This window comes from Prionailurus viverrinus, chromosome E1, assembly GCF_022837055.1.
Source record: "Prionailurus viverrinus isolate Anna chromosome E1, UM_Priviv_1.0, whole genome shotgun sequence".
In the NCBI taxonomy this organism is placed as follows: domain Eukaryota; kingdom Metazoa; phylum Chordata; class Mammalia; order Carnivora; family Felidae; genus Prionailurus; species Prionailurus viverrinus.
Genome location: NC_062574.1, coordinates 28,128,913 through 28,147,397, shown reverse-complemented (window position 1 = coordinate 28,147,397; position 18,485 = coordinate 28,128,913). Strand labels below are relative to the sequence as shown.

At 39.3% G+C, this 18,485-nt stretch overlaps 1 protein-coding gene across 1 annotated transcript in view; it reads right to left on the bottom strand.

The window, feature by feature from the left end:
• Positions 1 to 612: 612 nt before the first annotated feature.
• HSF5 (heat shock transcription factor 5) overlaps positions 613 to 18,485 on the bottom strand; it is a 51,342-nt gene continuing 33,469 nt past the window's right edge. The window contains 1 exon segment of the mRNA XM_047832292.1: positions 613 to 2,860. Within this exon segment, the coding sequence (XP_047688248.1) occupies positions 2,790 to 2,860 (71 nt within the window). The 3' untranslated portion in view covers positions 613 to 2,789.

Here is an 18,485-nt window from a genome sequence, read left to right as displayed (position 1 = left end):
TCACATCTGGATTGACTAAAGTTACTGAAGACATGAGTCCTTTTCCTAAAAAAACAGATTTCTATAAACATGTCCAAGAATTGTCCTTATCCTTAATGGCATTTTAAAGATTCAATCTCCATTCAATCACAAATGAAGAAAAACAAAAAAAGCCAGGACATTTTTTAAAGTAGATTCTTTGAAAAACAGAATACATTCTCTTTCTTTTTTGTTTGTTTGTTTTTGTTTTTGTTTTTTTCAATATATGAAGTTTATTGTCAAATTGGTTTCCATACAACACCCAGTGCTCATCCCAAAAGGTGCCCTCCTCAATACCCATCACCCACCCTCCCCTCCCTCCCACCCCCCATCAACCCTCAGTTTGTTCTCAGTTTTTAAGAGTCTCTTATGCTTTGGCTCTCTTCCACTCTAACCTCTTTTTTTTTTTTTTTTCCTTCCCCTCCCCCATGGGTTTCAGTTAAGTTTCTCAGGATCCACATAAGAGTGAAACCATGTGGTATCTGTCTTTCTCTGTAATACATTATCTTTCAAATTTTGCTATTATTAATACTAGTCATAATGACTTAGTTTTGTATTGATCACCAGTTAAACAGTAAAAACAAGCAAGACAACTCCAGTTGAAACACTCACTTTATTGTTGACTGATTGAAATTTATTGTGCTTAAGGTGCTGAAATACTGAGGAGCTAGTCAGAAACCTTGTTAGTATGCGTCAGACCCTACTGGCCAATTCACACAAAGATTTTATTTTATCTTCTGACATTTTTCCCAAGTCAGCGATGATAGCTTTAGTTGATAGATAGCAGGCATGTGAGTATAACAGGAGATCCAGCTCCTTGGTCTGTTGTATTCACATATAAAAAAGTTTGAAAAGCTGATAAAGGCATTTCATTAATTAAGCCATGCCAAGGTTTCTGCTTGACATATGTTCCTCAAAGGATATTATCTCTTTCAACAGATACAAAGCTAAAAAGGCATATTAAGGGAAGGAATGTCACCTACACAGTTTGTCAGCTTCTCAACATGACAGAGAAAAGGCAAAGTTCCTTCATTTGGAAATTGGGTCTCCTCTTCACATACTCTGCCAAAATACATAGTCTGGCCAAAAGATGGAGGAGTCTTGATAATCTGTTCACCTTTTTTAAACCTTGCTAATAAAGATTAATAAATGCCCATCACGTGGACATCAACTAATCTAATCAGATGGACCAAACAGGTCACTTTTCAGAACCTACTTTCATATGTAAACTGAGTCACTGCAGACCAATACAGAACTCATCCTTTTCCAAAAAACTACTATCTCTGTTAACATGTCTATGGTTTGACATCATTGGGAAGGCACAATGCAATTTAAGAGATGAATTGTTACACCCACAATGACTAGCATAGTATTTATGTCATATCACTAAGTGCCTTTTCTTTTTCATTAGTTTCATATTCCTACACTTTCCTTTTGTTTCTGCAATTCTTATTAGGACAACCAAAGCAGAATCCAATAAGAAAGTTCTAGTCAGTGTAAAAGACTTTAAAATCATAAAGTTTCTTGCTATCACTAGATGAGCAAGTGAGGGATCAACCACAGAAAGTGGACACCCAAGATACCTCTCCTAAAAACCGGTCCCACAATCCTACTACTTGAATTTAGAATCCTGCAGAGGGGATAAAATAAAAATGTTATGGTATATCCCACTATCCAAAATTCTCTCAGAAGCTTAAACCAGACATAAACTATTACAAATGTCAGAGGTATAGCTTCTGTTAAATGACTGATCAGGTTTTCCCAAAATTTTGCACACAGTATATATAGATGAGAATTTACATGTACCAAATGTAAAAAATCTAAAGTAAGAAAACAGTGTTAAATCTCTTAATGTTTTTGTTCACACATTTCCCCTTCAAAATAAATATCTTACACATGCATCCTTTATCCTTCTATTGTGCAATCTTAATAAAAATATAAAGCTTTAAAACTTTTAACTCTACCAGCATTTATAAATATATTAAACAAATTAAAAAAATTTTAGAAGACATTTAAATAAGTGATATATAACAAAACCTTCTTACCATTTATGATAATGTATCGTTAAAATTAAAGAAAGATATGAAAATAGAAGAATGCTCCCATTAATATAAAACAATCAGGAGCTGTTAAGTGTGATGGATGGTCCAAGTCCAGGTGCCTCGCTTTTGAAACAGAATGTTGGGTTAGGAAGTAAGAGCATTTCCTGGTTAATCAGTTAGAAAATTAGCTCTTTCTCAGAGTTTCTTCCCTGGAATCCCTGACCCATTTAGACCTGCGATCTTGGTGACCTCACATGCCTTTGTTTCGCACAGTCTTCTCTAGAAGGATCACAGTGTGACTTGAAACAGATAGACTGAACTCCCCCTCTGGAATTGTGCTGACTAAAGTTTGAGAGTGGCAAGACAGCAAATCAACACACACACACACAGATTATTCTCCAGTACCATAGATGCAGCAGTTTTTAGATGCTTCTTGACTGTAACAGAAGGCCAGGACTTTCCATTTGAAAGGGATCTGGGCGCAAAAAAAAAAAAAAAAAAAAAAGGCTGCTAGATGTTTAATAGTTTGTCAAGGTAAATAATCTGAACTGAAAAGCTGTAGTAAATACCAAAATCCCAATTCTCAATTAACAAAATTCTCAATTAACAAAACAAAAATACTTTTTTTTTCCTTAACAGAACTGAAAAACTCCGAACAGTGTGTCATGTGCAAGGCTAGTCTGCCCTCAGCTACAGCTAGTGCACAATGTCACGTATGTCCTCCATTCCTCACTCTTTTAATTCCTCCTCCTTTGGAAAGTGCTCCTGTTTGCAGGCCACGTCCACCAGCAGATGAAGATCTAGAAAGAAAGAAGATTTGTTTACTCACTCTTGGCCTCTCAGATTGGAGAGTTTGATAGACCAGTCTTCAGACAAGAAGAACAAGTTGCTCGTGGTTAAGTGTAGAATTGGTTCTAAAATTCTATGATCTCAGTTTTGGGACATTCCTGTATCTCTAAGGAACACAGATGCAGCCCAGTTGTTAACCCAGTGAGACCAAAAAGTGTACAGTTGCTATCTTTTCAATGATGCAGCTAAGCCTCTTTTCACTTCAACTGCTTTTTATTATAAGTGAAAAATTAAGGAAAAGTGTCAAAGGGATCAAAGTGAAATATACACACACAAATGAAAATTCATTTCTTTGATCCTATAAAGATGAGTGGGTGGGTGGGTTGTGGGAATATGAGAAAATAATGCCTTCAGAAACACAATGTTAAAATAAATAATCACTACTTTTCCAAAGTTGATTGACTCCATACAATTTCCCCTTACTGACAACACAGCTGATCTCTTGCAGAAGAAACACCTACCTGAACTGTCTGTTAAAAAGAAAGCATACCCTTCATGGAGGTCAAGAGACAAAAAGGGTCCACTAAGAATGGAAAGAACTAAAAAACTGAACTCTCAGCTCAAGTACTAGGTTTTGTAATACAAAGAGGCCATGTATGGGAGTAGAGCTAAATGGCCTGAGTAACACAGGCAGAAGTCAGAGGATCTTACTGTGGCTTCTAGACTCAAGCTAATTAGTTTACAACTTCCAGAGCAACATACAGACTTCTAGTTTATAATTTCTAGGGTAACCAACCTTTCTAGGTTTGTTTTGAAGCTTACGATTTTGCCATAGTAGCATTTGGGAATGATATTAAACTAAACTATATAGCATAAGTCCTTTATTTCATTCTAGACACAGACTTTTGTCACTGTATTTCTAGAACACAGCCTCTGTGGGACTGATCCACAGACTGGGCAAGAGAGCTGATTCAACAAAATAATTCTACCACCATATTTGTGAAAATCCAGAAAGCATATGGAACAATAGCTAATTTTTGCCATATTTTGTAAAAGGTAGATCAGTCACTAGGGGCAGGTCATCTCATCTGGTGAATTACACTACAACCTAACCATAAAGAACAAGCAATTTATCCAGATGAGCATCTTATAGTGGGAGAAAGGCCATAATTTTATCACTTAAAATTGGCTTCTTGTATATCCACGATCATAGCAGCATTATTCATAGTAGGCAAAAGGCAGAAGCAATCCAAGTGTCCAAGGACCGATGAACGGACACATAAAATGTGGTATATGCATACATTGAAATATTATTTAGCTTTTAAAATTAGGAAATTCTGATACATGCTACAACATGGATAAACCTTGAAAATATTGTGCTAACTGAAATCAGTCAGTCACAAAAGGACAAATACTGCATAATTCCACTTACATAAGTTACCGAGAGCAGTCACATGTATAGAGACAGAAAGTGGCATGGTGGTTGCCAGGGGCTGTTATGGGAGTTACTGTGCAACGGACAGTTTCAGTTTGGGTAGATGAAGAAGTTCTGGAGGTGGTTGGTGGTGATGGTTGTGCAACAAATGTGAATGGACTTAGTACCACTGAACTGTACACTTAAAAATGGTTAAAATGATAAATTTTATGATATATATATTTTACCACAAAAGTCTTTCTTTAAAGTCTATATAATAACAAAAATAGTGATAGGTTATATTTATATAACATCTTTTTTTCCAAATAGTTTAAAGTGCATTATTATAAGGTCATCTAATTAATTCTGAGGCGTAAATTGATACTGGGAGCAAGAACCTCTACGCTAAGTCTACATGGTTATTAAGTAAAGCCAGTGGTTTCTAAACTTTGTTGCACATTGGAATCACCTGGAGGATCTTTTATTTTTTTTTAAATTTTTTTTTTTTTAACGTTTTATTTATTTTTGAGACAGGGAGAGACAGAGCATGAAGGGGGGAGGGGCAGAGAGAGAGAGGGAGACACAGAATCCGAAACAGGCTCCAGGCTCCGAGCCATCAGCCCAGAGCCCGACGCGGGGCTCGAACTCACGGACCGCGAGATCGTGACCTGGCTGAAGTCGGACGCCCAACCGACTGCACCACCCAGGCGCCCCTGGAGGATCTTTTAAAAAATACTGATGCAGGGGCACCTCGGTGGCTCGGTTAGTTAAGCATCTGACTTCGGCTCAGGTCATGATCTCACGGGTTGTGAGTTCCAGCCCCGTGTCAGGCTCTGTGCTGACAGCTCAGAGCCTGGCGCCTGCTTCAGATTCTTTGTCTTCTTCTTTCTCTGTCCCTACCATGCTCGTGCTCTCTCTCTCTCTCTCTCTCTCTCTCTCTCTCTCTCTCTCTCTCCCAAAAATGAATAAACACTAAAAGATTTAAAATAAAAAAAATACTGATGCATAGGACTCCTACCCCCATACATTCTGATTTAATTGGTGTGGAGTGCTACTTAGGCATCAGGATCTCTAAAAGTCGACTAGAAGATGTAGGAGTAACACCTAATGATTATTCTCTAAACATCTCAGCTCCATATTGGGGGGGGGGGGGGGAGAAGGGGGGAAGGGGGAAGGACAGGCCAAATGGTAATAGAACATATTAAAATAAGACTTGGGAATATGAATAGACCCAGTTATAACCCAGCTTTGAAAGCAGAGTAGGAGTTCTTGATAATGACAAAGGTAAAGGCTATTAAAGCAACTACAGATTTCACATGGGGAGGTAAACTGAAAAACAGCAGCAACAAACTCCCTCTTTTTTTAAGTTTATTTTGAGAAAGAGAGAGACAGCACAAGGGAGGGGCAGAGAGAGAGAATCCCAAGCAGGTTCTGCACTGTGCAGAGGCCGACACGAAGCTCCATCTCATAATTTGTGAGATCATGACCTGAGCTGAAACCAAGAGTCAGAGGCTTAACCTATGAAGCCACTGAGGTGCCTCAAACCCTTTTTTTTTTTTAAATCAGTGAACAAATGTCATTCATTTCATTGCTTATTAAGACTTTACCATATTGATAGGTTCAAATAATGGACAAGAACACATCATAGATAGGCATGTTTAAAATAGAAATAGCCTGTGTGGCTCTTTAATAGCCTCAGAATTAGTTATGTAAAGTAGTGTGAACAACAAACCCTCTTAACCTTAATGATTGGGCTTTAAAATAGCACTTGGCACACAGTTTCTAATAATGAGCATCTAAACATAGTAATTTTATTAAAGTGAACTTCCTTCATTAGCACGGCTGCCAATCAAGGAGTTAAAAGAGGATAGAGACCAATAAAAATATGAAAAGACAGACTAGCCTGGTGCTACTAGAGGTTTATATGACTTCATTTAGAAGAGAAGCTTGCATACTCACCAGAGAAGGTAAGTATTTGGGGATCACAGTAGCTCAGTTGGTTTGAAAGTTGAAAGGCCTTGAGGGCCAAGAGCATTGCATCTACTTGTTTGGGAATGTTAATTCCTTCCAAGAGCACCCTCTAGGGCTTGGGGGTTATTATCTAAATGAAATCTCATCCATAATCCAATAGCTACAAAATGAGAAGTCCTTCCTTTAGGAATGAATAGAATTTTGCTTGTAAACCTTCAATTTCCCTTAACCAGAAAGTTAACATCCCATGAGAACATGAATGAGTGTAGCTTCTACTATAAAATTAATATTTGGGTATATTCAGTTTAGAGTGATATCATCAAAGAAATTGGAGGCGCATGACTGAATCTAATTTCCTTTACCTTTTGGTATTTTTGATCCAAAACGTATTTCCTTAAGTTAACTTGTGCTCAAAAAAGCCTATGCAGAGAGGGGCTGAGGGAAGATGGCGGTGTAGGAGGACGCAGGGCTCACCGCGCGTCCTGCTGATCACTTAGATTCCACCTACACCTGCCTAACTAACCCAGAAAACTGCCAGAGGATTAGCAGAACGGAGTCTCCGGAGCCAAGCGCAGACAAGAGGCCCACGGAAGAGGGTAGGAAGGGCGGCGAGGCGGTGCGCGCTCCACGGACTGGCGGGAGGGAGCCGGGGCAGAGGGGCAGCTCGCGGGCCAAGCAGAGCCCCCGAGTCTGGCTTGCAAAAGCGGAGGGGCCTGACGGAGTGTGTTCTGACAGCAAGCGCGACTTGGCGTCTGGGAGGTCATAAGTTAACAGCTCTGCTCAGAAAGCGGGAAGGCTGGAGGACAAAGGGAGGGAGAGCTGCTGAGCCCCCGGACGACAGAGCTCAGTTTGGTGGGGAACAAAGGCGCTCGCCAGCGCCATCTCCCCCGCCCATCCCCCAGCCAAAATCCCAAAGGGAACCAGTTCCTGCCACGGAACTTGCTCGCTCCGGGCAAACACCCAACTCTGTGCTTCTGCGGAGCCAAACCTCCAGCAGCGGATCTGACTCCCTCCCGCTGCCACAGGGCCCCTCCTGAAGTGGATCACCTAAGGAGAAGCGAGCTAAGCCTGCCCCTCCTGCCCCCGTGCACCTTGCCTACCCACCCCAGCTAATACGCCAGATCCCCAGCATCACAAGCCTGGCAGGGTGCAAGTAGCCCAGACGGACCACGCCACCCCACAGTGAATCCCGCCCCTAGGAGAGGGGAAGAGAAGGCACACACCAGTCTGACTGTGGCCCCAGCGGTGGGCTGGGGGCAGACATCAGGTCGGACTGCGGCCCCGCCCACCAACTCCAGTTATACACCACAGCACAGGGGAAGTGCCCTGCAGGTCCTCACCACTCCAGGGACTATCCAAAATGACCAAACAGAAGAATTCCCCTCAGAAGAATCTCCAGGAAATAACAACAGCTAATGAACTGATCAAAAAGGATATAAATAATATAACAGAAAGTGAATTTAGAATAATAGTCATAAAATTAATCACTGGGCTTGAAAACAGTATAGAGGACAGCAGAGAAACTCTTACTACAGAGATCAAGGGACTAAGGAACAGTCACGAGGAGCTGAAAAGTGCTTTAAATGAAATGCAAAACAAAATGGAAACCACCACGGCTCAGATGGAAGAGGCAGAGGAGAGAATAGGTGAACTAGAAGATAAAGTTATGGAAAAAGAGGAAGCTGAGAGAAAGAGAGATAAAAAAAATCCAGGAGTATGAGGGGAAAATTAGAGAACTAAGTGATACACTAAAAAGAAATAATATACGCATAATTGGTATCCCAGAGGAGGAAGAGAGAGGGAAAGATGCTGAAGGGGTACTTGAAGAAATTATAGCTGAGAACTTCCCTGAACTGGGGAAGGAAAAAGGCATTGAAATCCAAGAGGCACAGAGAACTCCCTTCAGACGTAACTTGAATCAATCTTCTGCACGACATATCATAGTGAAACTGGCAAAATACAAGGATAAAGAGAAAATTCTGAAAGCAGCAAGGGATAAACGTGCCCTCACATATAAAGGGAGACCTATAAGACTCGTGACTGATCTCTCTTTTGAAACTTGGCAGGCCAGAAAGAATTGGCACGATATCTTCAGCGTGCTAAACAGAAAAAATATGCAGCCGAGAATCCTTTATCCAGCAAGTGTGTCATTTAGAATAGAAGGAGAGATAAAGGTCTTCCCAAACAAACAAAAACTGAAGGAATTTGTCACCACTAAACCAGCCTTACAAGAGATCCTAAGGGGGATCCTGTGAGACAAAGTACCAGAGACATCACTACAAGCATAAAACATACAGACATCACAATGACTCTAAACCCGTATCTTTCTATAATAACACTGAATGTAAATGGATTAAATGCGCCAACCAAAAGACATAGGGTATCAGAATGGATAAAAAAACAAGACCCATCTATTTGCTGTCTACAAGAGACTCATTTTAGACCTGAGGACACCTTTAGATTGAGAGTGAGGGGATGGAGAACTATTTATCATGCTACTGGAAGCCAAAAGAAAGCTGGAGTAGCCATACTTATGTCAGACAAACTAGACTTTAATTTTTTTTTTTAATTTTTTTTTCAATGTTTATTTTTGGGACAGAGAGAGACAGAGCACGAATGGGGGAGGGGCAGAGAGAGAGGGAGACACAGAATCGGAAACAGGCTCCAGGCTCCGAGCCATCAGCCCAGAGCCTGACGCGGGGCTCGAACTCACGGACCGCGAGATCGTGACCTGGCTGAAGTCGGACACTTAACCGACTGCGCCACCCAGGCGCCCCTAGACTTTAAATTAAAGGCTGTAACAAGAGATGAAGAAGGGCATTATATAATAATTACAGGGTCCATCCATCAGGAAGAGCTAACAATTATAAATGTCTATGTGCCAAATACTGGAGCCCCCAAATATATAAAACAATTACTCATAAACATAAGCAACCTTATTGATAAGAATGTGGTAATTGCAGGGGACTTTAACACCCCACTTACAGAAATGGATAGATCATCTAGACACACGGTCAATAAAGAAACAAGGGCCCTGAATGATACATTGGATCAGATGGACTTGACAGATATATTTAGAACTCTGCATCCCAAAGCAACAGAATATACTTTCTTCTCGAGTGCACATGGAACATTCTCCAAGATAGATCATATACTGGGTCACAAAACAGCCCTTCATAAGTTTACAAGAATTGAAATTATACCATGCATACTTTCAGACCACAATGCTATGAAGCTTGAAATCAACCACAGGAAAAAGTCTGGAAAACCTCCAAAAGCATGGAGGTTACAGAACACCCTACTAACGAATGAGTGGGTCAACCAGGCAATTAGAGAAGAAATTTAAAAATATATGGAAACAAACGAAAATGAAAATACAACAATCCAAATGCTTTGGGACGCAGCGAAGGCAGTCCTGAGAGGAAAATACATTGCAATTCAGGCCTATCTCAAGAAACAAGAAAAATCCCAAATACAAAATCTAACAGCACACCTAAAGGAACTAGAAGCAGAACAGCAAAGGCAGCCTAAACCCAGCAGAAGAAGAGAAATAATAAAGATCAGAGCAGAAATAAACAATATAGAATCTAAAAAAACTGTAGAGCAGATCAACGAAACCAAGAGTTGGTTTTTTGAAAAAATAAACAAAATTGGTAAACCTCTAGCCAGGCTTCTCAAAAAGAAAAGGGAGATGACCCAAATAGATAAAATCATGAATGAAAATGGAATTATTACAACCAATCCCTCAGAGATACAAACAATTATCAGGGAATACTATGAAAAATTATATGCCAACAAATTGGACAACCTGGAAGAAATGGACAAATTCCTAAACACCCACACTCTTCCAAAACTCAATCAGGAGGAAATAGAAAGCTTGAACAGACCCATAACCAGCGAAGAAATTGAATCGGTTATCAAAAATCTCCCAACAAATAAGAGTCCAGGACCAGATGGCTTCCCAGGGGAGTTCTACCAGACATTTAAAGCAGAGATAATACCTATCCTTCTCAAGCTATTCCAAGAAATAGAAAGGGAAGGAAAACTTCCAGACTCATTCTATGAAGCCAGTATTACTTTGATTCCTAAACCAGACAGAGACCCAGTAAAAAAAGAGAACTACAGGCCAATATCCCTGATGAATATGGATGCAAAAATGCTCAATAAGGTACTAGCAAATCGAATTCAACGGCATATAAAAAGAATTATTCACCATGATCAAGTGGGATTCATTCCTGGGATGCAGGGCTGGTTCAACATTCGCAAATCAATCAACGTGATACATCACATTAACAAAAAAAAAGAGAAGAACCATATGATCCTGTCAATCGATGCAGAAAAGGCCTTTGACAAAATCCAGCACCCTTTCTTAATAAAAACCCTTGAGAAAGTCGGGATAGAAGGAACATACTTAAAGATCATAAAAGCCATTTATGAAAAGCCCACAGCTAACATCATCCTCAACGGGGAAAAACTGAGAGCTTTTCCCCTGAGATCAGGAACACGACAGGGATGCCCACTCTCACCGCTGTTGTTTAACATAGTGCTGGAAGTTCTAGCATCAGCAATCAGACAACAAAAGGAAATCAAAGGCATCAAAATTGGCAAAGATGAAGTCAAGCTTTCGCTTTTTGCAGATGACATGATATTATACATGGAAAATCCGATAGACTCCACCAAAAGTCTGCTAGAACTGATACATGAATTCAGCAAAGTTGCAGGATACAAAATCAATGTACAGAAATCAGTTGCATTCTTATACACTAACAATGAAGCAACAGAAAGACAAATAAAGAAACTGATCCCATTCACAATTGCACCAAGAAGCATAAAATACCTAGGAATAAATCTAACCAAAGATGTAAAAGAACTGTATGCTGAAAACTATAGAAAGCTTATGAAGGTAATTGAAGAAGATTTAAAGAAATGGAAAGACATTCCCTGCTCATGGATTGGAAGAATAAATATTGTCAAAATGTCAATACTACCCAAAGCTATCTACACATTCAATGCAATCCCAATCAAAATTGCACCAGCATTCTTCTCGAAACTAGAACAAGCAATCCTAAAATTCATATGGAACCACAAAAGGCCCCGAACAGCCACAGTAATTAAGAAGAAGAAATCCAAAGCAGGAGGCATCACAATCCCAGACTTTAGCCTCTACTACAAAGCTGTAATCATCAAGACAGCATGGTATTGGCACAAAAACAGACACATAGACCAATGGAATAGAAGAGAAACCCCAGAACTAGACCCACAAACGTATGGCCAACTCATCTTTGACAAAGCAGGAAAGAACATCCAAATGGAAAAAAGACAGTCTCTTTAACAAATGGTGCTGGGAGAACTGGAGAGCAACATGCAGAAGGTTGAAACTAGACCACTTTCTCACACCATTCACAAAAATAAACTCAAAATGGATAAAGGACCTGAATGTGAGACAGGAAACCATCAAAACCTTAGAGGAGAAAGCAGGAAAAGAGCTCTCTGACCTCAGCCATAGCAATCTCTTACTCGACACATCCCCAAAGGCAAGGGAATTAAAAGCAAAAGTGAATTACTGGGACCTTATGAAGATAAAAAGCTTCTGCACAGCAAAGGAAACAACCAACAAAACTAAAAGGCAACCAACGGAATGGGAAAAGATATTTGCAAATGACATATCGGACAAAGGGCTAGTATCCAAAATCTATAAAGAGCTCACCAAACTCCACACCCGAAAAACAAATAACCCAGTGAAGAAATGGGCAGAAAACATGAATAGACACTTCTCTAAAGAAGACATCCGGATGGCCAACAGGCACATGAAAAGATGTTCAACGTCACTCCTTAGCAGGGAAATACAAATCAAAACCACACTCAGATATCACCTCACGCCAGTCAGAGTGGCCAAAATGAACAAATCAGGAGACTATAGATGCTGGAGAGGATGTGGAGAAACGGGAACCCTCTTGCACTGTTGGTGGGAATGCAAATTGGTGCAGCGCTCTGGAAAGCAGTGTGGAGGTTCCTCAGAAAATTAAAAATAGACCTACCCTATGACCCAGCAATAGCACTGCTAGGAATTTATCCAAGGGATACAGGAGTACTGATGCATAGGGGCACTTGTACCCCAATGTTTATAGCAGCACTCTCAACAATAGCCAAATTATGGAAAGAGCCTAAATGTCCATCAACTGATGAATGGATAAAGAAATTGTGGTTTATATACACAATGGAATACTACGTGGCAATGAGAAAAAATGAAATATGGCCTTTTGTAGCAACGTGGATGGAACTGGAGAGTGTGATGCTAAGTGAAATAAGCCATACAGAGAAAGACAGATACCATATGGTTTCACTCTTATGTGGATCCTGAGAAACTTAACAGGAACCCATGGGGGAGGGGAAGGAAAAAAAAAAAAAAGAGGTTAGAGTGGGAGAGAGCCAAAGCATAAGAGACTGTTAAAAACTGAGAACAGGGGCGCCTGGGTGGCGCAGTCGGTTGAGTGTCCGACTTCAGCCAGGTCACCATCTCGCGCTGTCTGTGAGTTCGAGCCCCGCGTCGGGCTCTGGGCTGATGGCTCGGAGCCTGGAGCCTGTTTCCGATTCTGTGTCTCCCTCTCTCTCTTCCCCTCCCACGTTCATGCTCTGTCTCTCTCTGTCCCCAAAATAAATTTAAAAAAACGTTGAAAGAAAAAAAAATTAAAAAAAAAACAACTGAGAACAAACTGAGGGTTGATGGGGGGTGGGAGGGAGGGGAGGGTGGGTGATGGGTATTGAGGAGGGCACCTTTTGGGATGAGCACTGGGTGTTGTATGGAAACCAATTTACAATAAATTTCATATATTAAAAAAAAAAAAGCCTATGCACAGCATGGCAAAGATTGTGACTGACCATCTCCTTCTAACAAAACACACATCTATTGAAATCAATACAATCTGGATTATTTAATCAACTTGTAGTCTATTTGAAAAAAAAAACAAAACCTCAAAGAAAGTTTGAAGTGTGACATGTTCCTACTTAAACATGGCAGACATCTTCAAAATAAGTCAGTTACAGAAGGGCACTGATAAATTCTGGAATATAGGATGCCCCTGTTCAATGAGATATCGAGCAACAAAATGACATCCAACAGTTAATGTTAGAATCATAGTATTTCAGAATTTGGAAGCAAAGGAGTCCTTAGAGGTGATTTCATGAAATTTCCTTATTTTTATCATAAATAATGTACTGTGAGAGTTGAAACCATACTGAGGGGAGATAGTCCTAATGATAACGACAGTTGAAATTTAAGTGATACTTTAGGAATTTTACCTTTGGTTTCTATCATTACTTCTTTAACCTTTTAGTATCAAAATAAAAACACATGTGGTCATCTGTAAGAACTAAACTGAATACTAGTCAATTTGAGCCCTCCTCACAAGTACCTCCTTACTCTCTTACGGGCTTCTCTGGTCATCAAGGATCAGGGCTGTGAAAAGATCAGAAGCTAAGAACAAGAACTTTCTAACACAGGATGCAACAGACTGAATGTTTAACTCCCTGAAATTCATATGTTGAAACCTAACCCCACTGTGATGGGTGTTAGAAGCTGGACCTCTGGGAGGTGATTAGGTCATGACAGCGGAGCTTTATGAATGATATTAGTGCCCCTATAAAAGAGATCCCAGAGAGCTCCCTCATCCCTCCTGCCATGTGAGGCAGCTCAACTAAACTTCATTTATTATAGACACTGAAATGTGAATTTCATATCATCTTTATGTGACATGAAATATTCTTCTTTTGATTTTCCTCCAGCCATTTAAAATATGAAAACTATGGGACGCCTGGGTGGGTCGGTCAGTTAAGCATCCAACTTCGGCTCAGGTCATGATTTCACAGCTCGTGAGTTCAAGCCCTGTGTCAGGCTCTGTACTGATAGCTCAGAGCCTGGAGCCTGCTTTGGATTCTGTGTCTACCTCTCTCTGCCCCTTCCCCACCCGTGCTCTGTCTCTCTCTCAAAAATAAATAAAACATTAAAGAAAAAAAAGTTTTTTAAAAAGCATCCAACTTCAGCTCAGGTCACAGTTTGTGGGTTTGAGCCCTGCGTCGGTATCTGTGCTGACAGCTCAGAGCCTGGAGCCTGCTTTGGGTTCTGTGTCTCCCTCGCTCTCTGCCCCTCCCCTGCTCATGCTCTCTGTCTCAAAACAATAAATAAGCACTAAAAAAATTTTGAAATATGAAAACCATGCTTATGTTGCAGGCCATTTAAAAACAGGCAATATGTTAGATTTGGTTCACAGGCCATAGTTTACCAACTTGTAACACTCACTAGGGCTATAATCAAGAGATTTTTAACCAAAACAGAAGATTTCATCAAACAGAATATTGTTATAATAGTTGTAAAAAAAATTATCTTTTCTCCAAAGAAGATATACAGATGGCCAACAAGCGTATGAAAAGATGCTCAACATCACTAATCATTAGGGAAATGCGATCAAAACCACAATGAGATAACACTTCACACCTATGAGGATGGCCATAACAATAATAAAAGGGGGAAAATAACAAGTGCTAGCGAGGATATGAAAAAAATGGGAACCCTTCTACACTGCTGTAGGAAACGTAAATGCTAGAGCTTTTATGGAAAATAGTTTGGCCGATAGTTAAACATAGAATTACCATATGACCCAGCAATTCTACTCCTAGGTATATACCCAAAAGACTTGTAAACAGATACTCCACTACATGCACACGTGTTCACAGCAGCACTATTCACAATAACCAAAAGGTAAGAACAGCCCAAATGTCTGTCAGCAGATGAATGGATAAATGAATTGTGGTATATATATACAATGTAATATTATTTTGCCATACAAAGAAAGTTCTGATACAAATGTTATGACACGGGTGAGCCTTGAAAACATTATGCTAAGTAAAATAAGCCAGACACAAAAGGTCACATATTACATGATTTCATGTATATGAAATATCCAGAAGGGGTAAATCCATAGAGACAGAACACAGATTGGAGGCTACCAAGAGCTTGGGGGAGTAGGAATTGGAAGTAATCGCTTAATGAATACGGGGTTTTCTTTAGGAGTGATGAAAATGTTTTGTAACTAGATAGAGGTAGAGGTTGCACAACATTGTGAATATACTAAATGCCACTGAATTTTGCACTTTAAAATGGTTAATTTTATGTTTTGTGAATTTTATCTAAAAATGTATATTTTCCGGGGCGCCTGGGTGGCTCAGTTGGTTAAGCTTCCGACTTCAGCTCAGGTCACGATCTCGTGGTCCGTGAGTTCGAGCCCCGCGTCGGGCTCTGGGCTGATGGCTCAGAGCCTGGAGCCTGCTTCCGATTCTGTGTCTCCCTCTCTCTCTGCCCCTCCCCCGTTCATGCTCTGTCTCTCTCTGTCTCAAAAATAAATAAATGTTAAAAAAAAATTTTAATGTATATTTTCCTATTAATTTGAAATGACCAGACAAAAAGAAGGGGAAAACAGAAAATAAATGGCTACAAAAAGTAAAATTCATAACCAAACATATCTTGGTTTTAAATGTCAGAACACAGGGGGCGCCTGGTTGAGTGTCCGACTTCCGCTCAGGTCATGGTTTCCGAGTTTGAGCTCTGCGCTGTTGGGTTCTGTGCTGACAGCTCAGAGCCTGGAGCATATTTCGGATTCTCTGTCTCCCTCTCTCTCTCTCTGCCCCTCTCCCACTTGTGCTGTCTCCTCTCTCAAAAATAAATAAACATTAAAAAAATATAAAATAAATGTCAGCATAATAACGAGATATGGAATGACATCTTAGTAAGACATCCACAATTCTTGGTTCCAGAAGAATAGAACTATAGAGGACACGACTTGTCTCTATTGTACCTAGTATGGTACCAAGCCCTAGGCAATTGTTCAATAAGTACTTTTTAAAAGAAACCTGAGGAGTGCTTTGACTCCTCATATGTTCAAAACTTAACTTTTGGTGACTAATTAAAAGATTGCTCAGATAGAAAGTAGAATAGTGGCTTCCAGTGGCTTGGGGGTGAGCAAGAATAGGGAGTTATTATTTAATGAGTACACAGTTTCATTTTGCAAAATGAAAAGAGTTCTGGAGATGGATAGTGGTAATGGGAGCAAAACAATGTGAATGTACTTAATGCTACTGAACTATATACTTAAATATGGCTAAGATGGTAAACTGTATGTTATATATATTTTACCACATTTTTTTAAAAGATTGCTTTTTTTCCAAGGATTTTTTTTGAAGTACATCAGTAAGATTAAAGTGGGGTGGAAAAGCATGTCATTCATTCAACAAACACTGAGTGCCACAGCTAATGCTAATACTGTAGGTGCTGAGGATACATCATTTAACAAAAGAAAGGCCTTTCCCTCATGGAACTACCTGTAAAGAAGGGAGAAAAATAATAAATAGAAGGTTTTTCTAATACCAAAAGCCTTCTTCGTATCAGCTATGCTATACAGACTCTAACAGATAGTACATAAAACTTAAACTGACTTTGGTTAAGGTCTTTAATCCCATCGAACCTGATTTATAGCCATGTTTTCATAAGCCAACCATTAGGTTAAGTTCTATCAAGGTAGAATAATTTTGCACTTCATGAACTGTATTTCTGCTTACACTCTCATTACAAAAGCTAACTTTTTAGTAAAGAGGTTCTAGCTTAAGTAATTTACTCCTTGCCCCTAATAAATGGAAATGTGACCAGTTGTCATTATAATGCTAATATGTCACAACTCTTCTATTTCACAGCAAGAATTCAAGGCCAATTAAGACTCGGCTATCAACAACACTGACCAAAGGATAAGTCTTTACTTAAGGAAAAAAAGAAAATGAAGAGATAATAAAGATAATGTCCTAATTATTTTATCAGTTACACTTATAACCTTAATAGTGAAAGAGATGAAGTGATTATTTTAACAGTAGGCACCAGAGTTCCTCTTGGGCATGTAACTATCTCTGTAGAGACTATACTTGACAAGCTGTTTTGGTTGGAGAAAGTAAGGTCTCAAAGACATTAGGAAATAGAGGAAATATCTAACGTCTCTCCCTAAGGCACAGAAAAAAAGACCAGAGAAGAGAAGATACAGTGCTGGTACAAGTAAAGATGACAACATGGCAGAGGCCATAGTGATTAGTGACAAAGAAAGGTGAGAAAATGGCAAAGTGACTGACAGCCTTTTAAAAAGAAAGGTGGGTAACATTCCATCTAAAATTATATGCAGTATTTTAAATGCAAACCCTTTTTACCTCCCCAAAACTTCAGAAAGGAGTTGAACACATACAAATGCCTAATGTAAATGCATGGGGAAAGGTTGGAAACAAAGGAAGAGGGCCAAGTTCTACATCTGGAACAGCATGGAGCAGATAAGAGAGAAGAGCTGTAGGAGGTGAGAAATGGATGACTTTGGAATTAAACAGAAACAGGAAATTTAAAACTAAAAGTCATTGTAAGCCCTAGAAATTCTAAAAAATCTTGGAAAAGCATTTTAGGTGGGGGATACAGTTAGCTTGAGTCAATCATATCTAAACCTTGAAGTCAGGTTAATAACCGGGATATAAATATTTTTTCAAAATATTCTTTTTAATTTCCCATTCCTATTATTTTGATGGTTTTAAATTTACACTGAAAGAATACTTTAAAATATTTAAACAATTTTTAGTATTTTTGGATTTTTTTTCAATTTTAAAAATCTATAAAAATACAAAAAGGGAGTAAACATTTCCCATAATCCTACTATTGTGTATATTCATACACAAACTGAAAAGTAAAAAAGTACCTCTCTTCACCTCCAATTCTACTTTCCTAGAGGTAACCACTATTACATGAATCCATTTTATCATATACTGCTATACTTTTTTCTATAATTATATAGTATATACTTCCTTTTTTTCCTCTTAGAAAGGAGGCTGTCCTAGACATATTGTGCTGCAACTTGCCTCATCCACTTAACACATGTTATGAACACTTACTACCTTTCTAGGTAACAACATATCAAGCTAATTTTCTTAAATGGTTGCATAGTATTTCATTACATTAATTTTTTATAATTTATCTAGCTCCCTATTAGGCAATTATACTTTTTCCAAATTTGTGCTATCATACATGACACAACAGTGAACTCTGCCAGGACTGGAATTCCTGAGTCAAAGCACATGAGCATTTTAGTTATTTACAAATAATGCCAAATGCCCTCCAAAAGGCTATACAAATTTACATTCCAGTTACAGTGTATTAAGACGTTCCTTTTTCCCTAAGCTTT